Raw genomic sequence first — 14,781 nt, forward strand, 5'->3', positions numbered from 1 at the left:
AAAAACTAAACTTTCATATATTTTAGATTCATTGCACACCAACTGAAATATTTCAGGTATTTTATTGTTTTAATACTGATGATTTTGACAGCTGATGAAAACCCCAAATTCTCAAATCTCAAATCTAATCTCAAAAAATTAGCATATTTCATCCGACCAATAAAAGAAAAGTGTTTTTAATACAAAAAAAGTCAACCTTTAAATAATTATGTTCAGTTATGCACTCAATACTTGGTCGGGAATCCTTTTGCAGAAATGACTGCTTCAATGCGGCGTGTCATGGAGGCGATCAGCCTGTGGCACTGCTGAGGTGTTATGCAGGATGCTTCGATAGCGGCCTTAAGCTCATCCAGAGTGTTGGGTCTTGCGGCTCTCAACTTTCTCTTCACAATATCCCACAGATTCTCTTTGGGGTTCAGGTCAGGAGAGTTGGCAGGCCAATTGAGCACAGTAATACCATGGTCAGTAAACCATTTACCAGTGGTTTTGGCACTGTGAGCAGGTGCCAGGTCATGCTGAAAAATCAAATCTTCATCTCCATACAATTTTTAGCAGATGGAAGCATGAAGTGCTCCGAAATCTCCTGATAGCTAGCTGCATTGACCCTGCCCTTGATAAAACACAGTGGACCAACACCAGCAGCTGACATGGCACCCCAGACCATCACTGACTGTGGGTACTTGACACTGGACTTCAGGCATTTTGGCCTTTCCTTCTCCCCAGTCTTCCTCCAGACTCTGCCACCTTGATTTCCGAATGACATGCAAAATTTGCTTTCATCCAAAAAAAGTACTTTGGACCACTGAGCAACTGTCCAGTGCTGCTTCTCTGTAGCCCAAAGTGGCTTGACCTGGGGAATGCGGCACCCGTAGCCCATTTCCTGCACACACCTGTGCACGGTGGCTCTGGATGTTTCTACTCCAGACTCAGTCCACTGCTTCCGCAGGTCCCCCAAGGTCTGGAATCAGTCCTTCTCCACAATCTTCCTCAGGGTCCGGTCACCTCTTCTCGCTGTACAGCGTTTTTTGCCATACTTTTTCCTTCTCACAGACTTCCCACTGAGGTGCCTTGATATAGCACTCTGGGAACAGCCTATTCGTTCAGAAATTTCTTTCTGTGTCTTACCCTCTCGCTTGAGGGGGTCAATGATGGCCTTCTGGACAGCAGTCAGGTCGGCAGTCTTACCCATGATTGCGGTTTTGAGTAATGAACCAGGCTGGGAGTTTTTAAAAGCCTCAGGAATCTTTTGCAGGTGTTTAGAGTTAATTAGTTGATTCAGATGATTAGGTTAATAGCTCGTTTAGAGAACCTTTTCATGATATGTTAATTTTTTTAGAGGAATTTTGGGTTTTCATGAGCTGTATGCCAAAATCATCAGTATTAAAACAATAAAAGACCTGAAATATTTCAGTTGGTGTGCAATGAATCTAAAATATATGAAAGTTTAATTTTTATCATTACATTATGGAAAATAATTAACTTTAACACAATATGCTAATTTTTTGAGAAGGACCTGTATGACACTACAAAATGTTCTTATCTATGTTAATGTTGCCTGGAGCAAAACCCTTTTCTGGAAAAAAGAATGACATTTAAACATGACACAAGAAAACACACCCACAACATTGCAAAATTATTTCTTATGTGTATACTTACATATTTGATGACTTGATCATTTATAATAAAATATAGTGATATCATAGAACATTACACCTTTTAGTTTTTCAACATATAAGGGCTATATCTAGAGTGAAGTTGGACTGAACCTAAGTTTCAAAGGTAAACTTAAATTGTTGAGATTTGAAAAGAGGGTTTTAACTGTGTGCACCTAATACACAGGCATGTACATAAAACTAAACTGGTTGGTTGAGATAAGTTTGTGTAAGATACTTGCTGTTTTGCAAAATGTAATGATTAGGATACTAACAATTCATATTGCGCTTGGTAACACGTAGTATTGCTATGTGTAGTATTGCTACACATAGTATTGTAATGTTGCAATTACGTTTTATTAACTAGTTTAAAATGCTGACATAAACAACAAAGCTGTGACTCATTTTCATCAGATTCAACATCTCTTCCTAACTTTCCCACACCAATGTAAAATGAATGTAATATATGATTATGAGTGGTACTTTACACTTGTCAAGGCTAATGGTCAATTACAAACTTTTTGTCCTATAGTGTTTTTCTTTTCTTTTTTCAAGATAAGACTAAAAGAACCTGACGAACCTCCCTGTGCTCACAGAGGAGTGTGAAGGGTGTGTGAGTTTGGGTGAGGTGGGTGTGGTGCTCTCCAGTGGAATACACAGACACATGCAGGCGAAAGTCCTCCGCGGACTGAGTGTGTGTGTGTGTGTGTTTGAGTCAGACAGGGCGTGCTTCTTTTGGTTCCCTGCGAGCTCATGTAAATTTTCTTACAACTTAATTTTAAACAAATGTAAGATGCGCGTGCACACCATTTCACTGATTACATGGGATGCCTTATATGTTATTATGGATGCCTTGGATACAGGTTTTTGGGAGTAACATATTTCATTTCAGTTACATTTTAAATGGGTGGTAATCAAATTACAGTACGAAAAGTATTTTAGATTACCTGAGTACCTACTTTAATTTTTACTTTAGTGTTGAATTTTAATGTCATTTATTCCATTTAAACATTAATGTAAACTGTAACATGAAATTATGTAAACAGCAACTGCACTCTAAAAAATGCTGGGTTAAAAACAACCCAGGTTGGGTTGAAAATGGACAAACCCAGAAATTGGTTTGTTTGAATGGATGCATTTCTTAGGGTTCAATCAACCCGATTTCTGGGTTTGTCCATTTCAAACCCAACTTGGGTTGTTTTTAACCCAGCATTTTTAAGAGTGTGGTAATTTTCAGACTCAGCAGTCTGCAAAATCATCCTAGTACTTCTCACAAGTTTCATACCCTTTGCAGAATATGCGAAATTCATATGAGAGGGATTTGGGATCATAAAAAATGCATGTTACTGTTATTTAGTACTGTCCTGAATAAGCTATTTCACATAATAGATGTTTACATACACTCCAGAAGAGAAAATAACTGCCACATTCAAAAATGCACAAACCCTTGAATCGGAACTGTTGTTACCTGGATGATCCATGGCATTCTCATGTTTCACGTTAAGTAATGTGCTTAGGAAATTGCGACATTTTATCTCACAATTCTGACTTTTTTCTTCGCAATTGCACAATTATATCTCACACTCTGATATATTTTCTTAGAATTGTGACAAACTCTCATGTAATGTTGCTACAAATTTAGGTGGGGAGAATAAGACAGATGTTTTTTTCTTAGAATTGCAACTTTAATATAAAAAAGTATGAAACTTTGATCTCACAATTGTGAATTTTTTATAATTGTGTTTAAATTCTGAGAGAAAAAAAGTCAGAATCGTAAGAATTGTCTTAAGGAGCAAACTCACAATTGTGATGAAAAAAGTGAGATAAAAAAATCTGAATCACTTTTTTTATTCTTATATTTAGTGGCAGAAACAAGCTCTCTCTCTCTCTCTCTCTCTCTCTCTCTCTCTCTCTCTCTCTCTCTCTCTCTCTCTCTCTCTCTCTCTCTCCCTCCCTCTCTCTCTCTCTCTCTCTCTCTCTCTCTCTCTCTCTCTCTCTCTATATATATATATATATATATTGTGGAAAACTGTTGTTGTTTAAAATAATATGCGGTTTGGTGGACCCTTTGTGTTACATTATTAACTTATTCCAAAGTAGGCTATTCTAAAGTATTTAGATTAAGTTACAAAACTTGTGTAATCGTTACAAATTACTTTTTAAAGCATGTATTTTGTATGTAGGGCTAGTGAAATACGTGTTTAAAGTATGCTGTGACACAGTATTTGAAACCTTGCAAAACGAATGAATAATTAATTAACATAAATAAAAAATAGGAATATGCAGTAGTCTAGAAGATCAGCTTTTAATAGAAAGTTATTTGGAAAAAAAATATTTGCATGCATGTTAACAAAGTTGGCTGAAGTTCAAGTGATAAAAAAAAAAACAAAAAAAACAACAACACAAATTTTGAGCAAGAAAAATAATAATTGACAGTATGCGAGAATTCCATGGGAAAGTGGGGGGGATTGTCGGAAACACCTCACTGGCCGCACCTCTCATGGGAAAGCGCGAGGCGAGCGGCAATGAGTCTGTGCAGGTGTGGTCTAACGGCAAAACCGGAACTATCCAGCGCTCAGGGGCCAGTATCTGCGCACTCACAGACGGGCAAAGACGCGCAAGAACAGCAGAGCAGGAGAGGAGGACTTTTACAGCTTTCATTGCGCTTGTTTCGCTGACACTCGTCGTTGACGTGCTGCTGCAGTTTCTACAGAGATGAGTTTGTCCGGATCTCAAACCAGGCTCAACCAGCTCAGCCGCAGATCCAGCTCCCGGCCCGACCTCACCTCAGTGGGCTACGGTTTTTCCCGCAATGACGGAGGGCAGATGTTCATGAGTGGAAACGGATACCATTCCGATTTCAACGATGGCCACACACAGACCTTTTCACACAGTTTCTCCAAAAACTCACAGGGAGGTGGAGGAGGAGGAGGAGGAGGAGGAGGGGGAACAATTGGAACAATGGGGTGAGTTTCCATTAACGAAGTATCAAGTTGTGTGTTATTTATTAACAAAGTCGGAAATAAAGTCGGATGTCCAAGCATGAACTCGAGTCTTTCTTATCAGAGTTAGGCTTTACATTCACTTTTACTGCATGTCAACAGGTGTTTATTTTATATTTTGCTGTATAAGTTAAAGTTGGTTAAACATCTAAGAGGTGGACGACACAATTAGGAGTCCAGATATTGTATGAAATTGTAAAATTTTAGGAATAAAAAATATGACCTATTCTATTATGGCGTGAGACAGGAAACTGTCTATTAATCACAATAAGAAACACAAAAAGGTTACACTTTATTTACTTTTATTAATTACATGTACTAATAACATTAAATTGTGCATAATTAGAAGTAATTAACCCTAACCAGACCCTGACCTTAACCCTGTAGTAAGTACATGTAGTTAATTAATATTACAAAGTACAATCATGTCACCTTTAAATAAAGGGTTACACTTTATGTCCTTGTTACAGTGTTATTATACGTTAAAGTACTGTGCAATATTAATTAACTACATGTAGGCCTACTTACTATAGAGTTAGGTTTAGTAATTATGCATAATTTACAGTTATTAATATAGTGAGTTGCATGTCACCTTAAAATAAAGTGTAACAAAATAAATTGTGACCCCCAAAAGATGGTTAAGCATGCTGCATATGGACTTTGCATGTTAATGCATGTATTAAAATGAAATGTAAATTATGTAATTCATAAACTTTGGCTTGTTTGTTTTTAAACACATGCCAGGTGGTATTCTTTAGTATCTGTCTTCTTATTATGGAAAATGGAAATGATAAATCTATTCAAGAGAACATGAAATGGTCAGACTTTAGGGTCCAATTCTCACTATTAACTATGACTTTGCCTCAATTAACTCCTAATTACTGTTTATTAATAGTAAGTAAGGTAGTAAAGGGAGAAAATGGTTATGCAGTGTGCTCTATAAGCCAAAATCCTAGTAATAGGCAAGCAAAAAAGCAACTAGTTAATAGCGAGAGTTGGATCCTAAAAATAAGTGTTACCATACGAAAATGTTGTTTTTTCTTTAAAATATCTTGAATAATTACAGTGACGTTAATGCATATCTGCCAAAGTTTAAGTTCTTAAGAACTTTTGTGTATTTATTTATTTATTTATTTATTTATTTATTTATTTATTTATTTGTTTTCTTAGCATGTCATCGATGTCATCGATTCAAAAAAGAGCTCAGAAGCATTGCCAGGAGTGTTTTGTCTTCCTGAACCGAGCGCAGAGCCTCCTCGAGAATGTAAGCATTGTTCGCACACACACGCATACACACACACACACACACACACACACACACACACACACACACACACACACACACACACACACACACACACACACACAAACACACACACACAAACACGCCCACACACACACACACACACACACACACACACACACACACACACACACACACACACACACACACACACAGGCGAATGATTGGAGCTTATTTGTGTTTTGCTGCAGATGGGACCGGCAACTGAAGTGGACAAGAACATGATGGCGGCCGCAGATGCCATGGAACAGATGAAGATGTGTGCCATCGAGTTACGCAACGCCGGTCTGCCCAATGATAACATCTTGCGCAGGTACATTTGTGTGTGTGTGTGTGTGTGTGTGTGTTGTGATATAAACAAACGGAACCGACTCACTTCAGTACATGCAGCCCAGCTCTTAGAAAATAAATTTAAAATAAAATGTGTCCACCAACAGTGGATTCACGTTAATGGTAACAATAACCACTTCTTTCTGAACCAACAAATGTAATTTCCACAACATCTGGAATGATTTATGATGTTAAAATCATGTGTTAGAAATTACTTTTATTTTAAGAAGAGTCTGAGCCACTTGCTAACCCTTGTGACAACTTAAAGGGGTGGTTCCGTGTTTTTTTTCTAGGCTTGGTTGTGTTTATGGGGCGCAGTATAACATGTCTTAATACTTCTTTTCTTTTTTTACGCTGTATTTTTCTTATATGTTACCTTTATTCCACACCGCTTTTCTTTTTCCACCACTGTCCTTTAACTTGCTTGTTTGCTTCCTGCTTCTGCGAAGCCCATCCCTCCGAAAAACTCAATGGTCTTAGATTGGTTAGATGGCCAAATGTAGTTTCATGTATTTTTATTGGCTGAAGTGCCAAGCACAGGTTGTCCGGAAACGCCACACCCCTTACCATTACGGGCCATAGTCACATCTGCGCTGACTAGCAAGGGATTATGATGTCACCAACCCTGGAAGAAGCTTGTTGTAGCCCAAACCGGCCGTTTTTGTCGGCAATAAACTGCCATAACTTTAAAAGATATCATCTCCGTTTGCATTGAACTTTCAGCGCTGTAACTTTGCAGATACAGTTTATGCTCAAGCAGCAACATTACACACTAACTAAAGTTAAAAAAGTGAAATCGCATGCAACCACACCTTTAAGCATGCTTATTGCAGAAATAATACACTTTATAAGAATATACAGTACTTATATATAGTGTGAACATGTTATTTGCAGTTGAAATGAATATGTGTTATAGTTTAAATGTATATTATATGTAATTAGTTGAACTGAAGTGTTTTTTAAACCACTTAAGTATATCTTTATATGTAACTTCTAGTGCTGGGCATTTGATTATTCACGATTAATCACATCCAAAATAAAAGTAAATTTTTTAAAACTTTTTTTACATAAATACAGGTGTGTGTAGTGTGTATAATTATTATTTATATATAAATACACACACATGCATGTATATATTTCAGATAAATATATTGAACAACACACTAAAGTTCAAATATAATCAAGTGCACAACATTGTGCTTTAGTATTGCCGCTTTCACACTGCACGTCGGACCCGCAATATTACCGGAACATTGCCGGGTCACCTTCTGTGTGAAAGCAACCACGTCCCGGGATTGATTACCGAATTCGACCCGGGTGGGGACCTAGTAACATTGCGGTATTCGACCCGGGACGAGCGCTGTGTGAACAAAAGCCGAAACTAATGCCGCAACGTGTACGTAGTTATCGTGCGACTCCTAGAGCTTGTTTTTTCAATAATACAACCCTGCAGTGCCAGAAGAGTAGTCGGTGTTTTAAACGCAGAGGGTGTCCGTATACAAAAGAAACTAAAATTAAACAAGCAGAAATGTGCGCAAACTAGACACAAGTCGAGACCACGGAGCTCCTTACTATCCGCGCTGAAGCTGAGATCGCTCGCCATTATACGTCACATCCGGATGTCACGTGTCAACTCGACCCCGGACCATTAAGCGTTGTGTGTGAAAGCGCACATATTATGGTATTTCGCTGGCAGTGTGAATGGACCAAATCTAGCGACCCGGGAACAAATGCCGGGTCGCATTATCCGTGTATTTGCCGGAATCGCAGTGTGAAAGGGGCTTATGTTAGTCAACACATCAAAATAAGGGCACTTCTTTACAGCACGACAAATTATCAATACAATAATGATTAAAAAACACTTAATGTATTAGAAAGTGTATATTTAAAAACAGTTGTGAAAGTGAAATTAAAATTCTTTTTGTTTTATTAATATTACATTATTTGCAAGTACAGATTCAGTAAATACTAGATTTGCACACTCAGTACAGTTAAAAGCACTTCACTTTCACAAGGGAAAGCTAATTTCATAGCTAATATATAATTGTAAAAATGACTTTATTGATTGGAAATGGTGCGCAATAAGAACAGTTCTGATCGCTAGTGATTGCATATTTTTCTACTCGTTTCAAGGCATGTGTCATCATTAATCGTACTACCGACACAAGTGTCTCTTCTGTTACCAAGAACACTAATTTTAGAGTTATGGTGGAAATGACATCACTACTGAGGGAGAGTTGTGATTGGCAAAAAAAAATTACAGTTGTGATTCATAATGATAATCTCTTCTTTTTAATGCTACTTGTTGAACAAATACCCAAATGTTTTTGACATGATTGCTGTTGATTGTGTGTTCCAGTCTGGAAGAGTGTGTCGCCTTCCACACAGATATCCGTAACTCCATCACGGGCACGACTCTCCGCAGGACCAGCACTATGAGCGGATGGGAGGATCCCAGCAAGAGCTTCCAAGAGGCAATGTCCTGGATCACCCAGAAAAAGGTCTAAAGCAACCTGACACAGATAGTCTTTCACTGCATATAGAAATGAACAATCATTTAGTTGTCGTATCGTTTCATTGCATTTCACTTTTAAAGGGCACGCAATATAATTCTCACACAACAATGGCAGTAATCGCACACAGTCTGAAGACATCAGCAGTTTTTGGGTAAAAGTTAATTTTACAGATTTTTGCTGATTATTTGTAATATTAGTGGTGGTACTTGACTCAGTTATTATTGTTAATATCAGTTATTATTGTTAACTAAAACTACAATTCTGTTTACTGAATAAAAAGCTAAAAGTAAAATAAAATACAAATATTAACTGAAAATCTTAGAAATGGTACATTAGCAATAAACTGAAATATGTCGAAATAAGTACTAAAAGGATTTACTGGAAACACATTAAAACTGAAACTGAAATAAAAATAATAAATTAAACCTAAATCGCAATATGAAAAGCACATAATGAAATGACTAAAAATGAAACTAAAATTAACAAGAAGACTAGAAATATAAAGAATAAATGCTAATTCAAAATACTAAAGTTAAAAAAAACTTACACTACTGATCAAAAGTTAACTAGAGATTTTATACTGTTTTTGAAAGAAGTCTCTTCTGTTTACCCATGCTACCTTTATCTGATCAAAAATACTGCCAAATATTGTGAACATTTTTACAATTGGGCAATAGCTGTTTTCTCTGTGAAAATATAGTGAAGTGTAATTTATTCCAGTGATCAAAGCTGAATTTTCAGCATTATTACTCCAGTCTTCAGTGTCACATGATCCTTCAGAAATCATTCTAACATGATGATTTTCTGCAAATAAAATGCTATACTCTACAGCATCTATTGAATATTTGCCTAATAAGCCTCCAATACAAGTGTTAAATGTTTCCTGTTGATTGACCCAAACCATTCTTACTTGGAACTTCTCTGAGTTTCTGTTAAAAAAAAGCTTAAAAAGATGATTTGACCCATACATTTTTTTCCCGTTTTTATATAAATTAATGTATTTAGGTTGATTCAGCAATAGTAACTCATATTTCTGACTTAAATAAAACAAGTTAATTTAGATATTTTTAGGGTACCATATTTTTTAGTGTATGCGAACTAGCACAGCCGATCTCCTGAGCTGTCTGGAGATCATCAGTGTGATATCTCTCACCTCGCTGATGACATATGCAGGGTTTACAGACAGCACAGCCCGTGATGACAGCACTGTACTGGAATTCACTCTCACCTCGGCCTCCTCTTGTGCTGACTGGTTCAGTGTCTGCCAGATTAATGAGATTTAGGCTTATCTCAGAGTCTGACCCTCTGAAGTGTGACTCATTTCCATGGAAAAAAGGGAGAGGGAGGGAGGGTAGGAGTGTGGGAGACTCCCTGACTTGTTGTTACTTGTGTTAGTGTAGAGAAGGACGCACACAAACACACCCACAACAGGAGACACACCCGGCTCTGCTGAGACACTCCCACACCACTGGCCATTTCAAAACGTTCACTCCCTTTACCTTTAAAGCAAAGGACTTACTTGAGCTGTCTGCAAAACCGAGAACATAGTTCCTCCCCAGATTCACCCCAGTGATTAAGCCAATGTGGTGTTTTTGGGTTCAGTTCAGCTCTTTGCTTGTGTGATTGTTTCTTTAACGGTAACTGTATACAGCTCTGTCTATTAAACCTTTGATGGGTCCTATCACAGCGATTCAGATCTGATCCAGAGATAGCCGTTGTCATGTATAGACATGAAATCATTCTTACAGTCATTCAGATTATCACAGAAGTTCTGTTTATAGTTCAGGTATAAACATGGATTTCTACAATAGCGATTAAAAGTGACTTGATGCTTCAAATAAAGACTATATAAATTGCATCATTACACCTGTAGGTGGCGACAAGTGTTAAAATGGTTTGTCGTTGGGTGCGATTACATGCACGTTCATGTAAACTCTTTTTACATTTTTATTCGTTTTTTGCCTCTTACCCCTATTTCGCGCTGCCTGTAAATGCATTAACCTGCTTTCTGTAGGCTTATTGAAGTGCGCATGTGTGATAGGTGAAAAAAACCCAAATGGAGCAGATTTAAATGCTTCCAGCAGAGCGAGCTAGCATTTTGCATGAAATAAGGACATATATCACAAACTCAGAAAATTATAAAGATCTGTAATCATCTCATGCAGCAAAAGAAGAAGAGGTGCATTCAAAACGTTGCATCTGTAACTGGGATAATATGAGCCGTAAATCTCCCGCTGACACAGTGGACGCTTTATTTAACATCACAACTGACATAACATTTGGAATACTCTGAGTCAGATACAGACATTACTATGTTTGACGTCACTACAAGGAAATAACCCGTTTTATTAATAAAGTAATGTAAATGCGGTTTACTTGCATTGTCAGTTTACTAGTTTGCAAAACTGGTTATTTCAATAAGCTGATATTTGTGAGTTATCAGCTTACGGGTGTGCATGTAAAGCACTCATTGAATCATTTACGCAAGAGATTCTTTCAAAAACACTGATTCATCCAGTAATGAAACAAGTGAAGTCTTTATTAGTGTATCATTGAATTGTTCACTCAAGAGATTCGTTAAAAAATGCTGATTCATCCAGTAATGAATCAAGACGTCTTTATGAGTGAGTCATTGAATCATTCCCTCAAGAGATTTGTTTAAAAATGCGAATTCCTCCAGTAATGAAACAAGTGAAGTCTTTATGAGTGAGTCAGTGAATCATTCATTCAAGAGATTAGTTCAAAAACGCTGAATGATCCAGTAATGAAACAAGTGAATTCTTTTAGCCTAGAAATTTAGACACACCCTAGCGGCAGCAAATCTAATTTGCTGCGAGTGTAGTCTAGCAACTCTCAATAGAATTCTGAGCTGGGAAAACGAAACTCTGGTCAGGGCGTCAGGCCAATCACATCGTGTATCTCCTAATCATGTATCTACTAACATGGCCAAGACCAAAGAACTGTCCAAAGGACACTAGAGAAAATTGTACACCTCTGGCTGGTCAATGACTGGTCAAGCTGGTCAATGACCTGAAAAGACCTGGGACCACTGTTTCCAAAAGGTATTAGTGTATTACCAAAAGGTTACTTTTGGTAATACACTGAGACGTCATGGTTTGTCCAGGCCCGTCTTAAGTTTGCCAATGACCCTTTGGATGATCCAGAGGAGTCATGGGAGAAAGTCATGTGGTCAGATGAGATCAAAATAGAACATTTTGGTCATAATTCCACTAAACGTGTTTGGAGGAAGAAGAATGATGGGTAGCATCATATATATATATAAATAGTGATTTTCAATTTATCCAGAATCCTGCAGCTCAAGTAACCTAAAAATGATGAAATCTAAATTCTAAATGTACTGGTTTCATTCAAGTCAAAATTATTATTTCGTATTGCGGAGTCAACCTAAATACATATTTATACCAACATATTTTTTTATAGGTTACATCAAGTTAAAAAAAAGAACAGCTGTTTTCTACGGTAACAATTGCAGGTTAACACTACAGTGTACATTGTATCATGCTTCTGTGACACACACACACACACACACACACACACACACACACACACACACACACACACACACACACACACACACACTCAGACACAGAGTTTAGACAGAGAACACATTGTTTCTCCCGAGCAGGAAGGGGGGTGGAAAAAAACAGGGAGTGTCTGCAGAAAAAGAAACAGAGACAAAATCAGTGAGAGTGAGTTGGGTGAAACTTGTTTGCAATGCTTTAACATTCTGATCTCTTGTCAGAGTGAATGCTTGAAATATCTCTGCAGGCTCTTAAAACAACAACTCCGCCGCTCACCCGTCCCACGGACCCTGAGCCTCATTTGCTGAGATTATATAAGACACCTCTGACTGCTCTGAGATCAGAGTGAGCAAGCACTTCATTCCACAGCTGATGTTAATGATTGAGCACGGACACCTACAGGTCATGAATATAGATGTCATAAAGAGCACCAATTATTAACCTGTGTTGAAACAGCTTTAACGTCTTTAGTTTTTGCACCAGAATGAAATAATGGCTTCTGCAGCTTTCACTGATATAAGAGGATGAATCCAGAATACACGAGGAAACCCCTACAAAGGAAAACATGCTTAGACAATTCCTGACTGTCAGCTGAGGAAAGGCAGGCTAGACAGACAGGTGAAGACAAGCTGTGCGCAAGGAAACCATTGAATAACAGGAAGAAACACAGGAAGTGAATATTATAACAACGGAACAGAATAGCAGATAGTGCAGTGTCCCAGTTCGCATACTTGTAGTGCGCCCTTTGTACTTCTGAGTGTACAGCAGAAGAGTATTCAAGCCTCAGGATTAACTATGTCATATTTGCAACTGTCCCATAGTTACATGAATTCTGTCACCATAAACTGGCCTATAAATCATCCTGTCAAAGTTCACACCCTCATGTACACACTAAATGGTGTAATGGAGGAAAAAAAAGTAGCACATTGATCTACCAGTCATGGGGCCTTGTGGGTCTTATGCCCAAACTTACAAAGTTCACAAGGTTCTTGCAGATTACATTTTTCATCAGGTTAGATATTGATTATTAATATGTCAGTGCTGTGAACAATTTTAAATATTATTCTAAATATTTATTCTAAATAAATTCTTAATCAATCAACTTTATTTATATAGCGCTTTTACAATCACGATTGTGTCAAAGCAGCTTCACAGTGTCAAACAGGATAATATTGCGACAAAATTAGATTTGGCTGTACAGTCGTACTGGAGAAAACAGTGATGTTATCAGCTTATTTTAATTTATCATATAGCAACAATGTTGGCAGATCAGTATTTAAGTTTATAGAATTAAATAAGACCTAATTCATACATTTTATTTGTATAATAAGTTGAATAACTTTAATCATATTTTTAGTGTCCCCAAGTGTCTTAATATACTTATTCATTTAACTAAGCTAATTAAATAAATAATTAAAAAACTTAAATATCGTAAATGTAGCCCATAAATAATTAAAAACGTATTTTTAGTTTGTCCTTCTCAAACAAATTAAGTATTTTGGGCATTGAGGGTTTACAGTGTATTTTGAACTAAACTAATTTATTTAATTTAAGTTTGCCCTACTCAAACCAATTAAGTATTTTGTGCATTAGGGTTTACATGCAGAATAAGAGTTCTTGAAACCAAACTAAATAAGTAACAACAGAACATAAAATAGATGCCTTGAATATATAGTGCATTATTTATAATATATAGCAAAAAATAATGTTTGAATGCAGATTTGAAAGATTGTCTGGTTTGAGATTTGTGAGAATAAAACAGGCATTGTTGTAATTATATTGTGCTGTCAGACTTCTGGAGCAGATCAGCTTCTCGGAGTAAATTCCTGTGGTTCCTTTCAATCACAGAAGGTTAGGGTTGCTCTCCGGGATAGCCTTTAGTATGCTGTTTTGGTCTTTATATGATGAAATGTGACAGCGTTTCAAAAATAGAAGATTGCACATCAGATGGTTGTGTTTGTGGGGGTATGTTGTTTACGCGTGTGTTTGTGTGTTGCAGAGACTCATCGAGACCGCACCCTTCGGTGAAGATACAGAGACCATCAGCCAACAAATCCAGAACCACAACAAGTTCCAAAGCTCCATCCACAGAAGCATGGAGGTGGAGAGAGCTCGAGATGAGCTGGTACGAGGACTGAAAGCTCTTTCCCGCATGCTCACCTGAATGTAGAATGTAGACCAGAACTGAGAATGCTTTTAAAATGATGCCTTTAAATCATGATGTTGTGTGAACTGGGATAGTAAAGGCCTGTTCACACCAAGAACAATAACTATAGTGATAACCATTAGTGTTCACAGGAGCAGACAATATCGTTCAGTTTAATATAAACACATGCTTTTCTGTCACTTTAAATGCTCAATGTCTTTACAGCAGGATGGATTCTGATTGGCTGTCAATGTTTTATACCTCATCATCATTCTGAAATTTGCCATTAT

At 37.3% G+C, this 14,781-nt stretch overlaps 1 protein-coding gene across 2 annotated transcripts in view; it reads left to right on the top strand.

Moving 5' to 3' along the window:
- Window positions 1-3,763: 3,763 nt before the first annotated feature.
- dspa (desmoplakin a) overlaps window positions 3,764-14,781 on the top strand; it is a 34,108-nt gene continuing 23,090 nt past the window's right edge. Inside the window, exons 1-5 of one of the 2 annotated variants that reach the window (XM_067452252.1) lie at window positions 3,764-4,618; window positions 5,825-5,918; window positions 6,149-6,270; window positions 8,647-8,788; window positions 14,345-14,470. In XM_067452252.1, coding sequence (XP_067308353.1) covers window positions 4,368-4,618; window positions 5,825-5,918; window positions 6,149-6,270; window positions 8,647-8,788; window positions 14,345-14,470 — 735 coding nt within the window. In that variant the 5' untranslated portion in view covers window positions 3,764-4,367. The remainder of the gene's footprint in view (window positions 4,619-5,824; window positions 5,919-6,148; window positions 6,271-8,646; window positions 8,789-14,344; window positions 14,471-14,781) is intronic. The other variant, XM_067452253.1, reaches the window with a different exon arrangement.

The sequence above is a fragment of the Pseudorasbora parva genome, chromosome 9 (assembly GCF_024679245.1).
Source record: "Pseudorasbora parva isolate DD20220531a chromosome 9, ASM2467924v1, whole genome shotgun sequence".
In the NCBI taxonomy this organism is placed as follows: domain Eukaryota; kingdom Metazoa; phylum Chordata; class Actinopteri; order Cypriniformes; family Gobionidae; genus Pseudorasbora; species Pseudorasbora parva.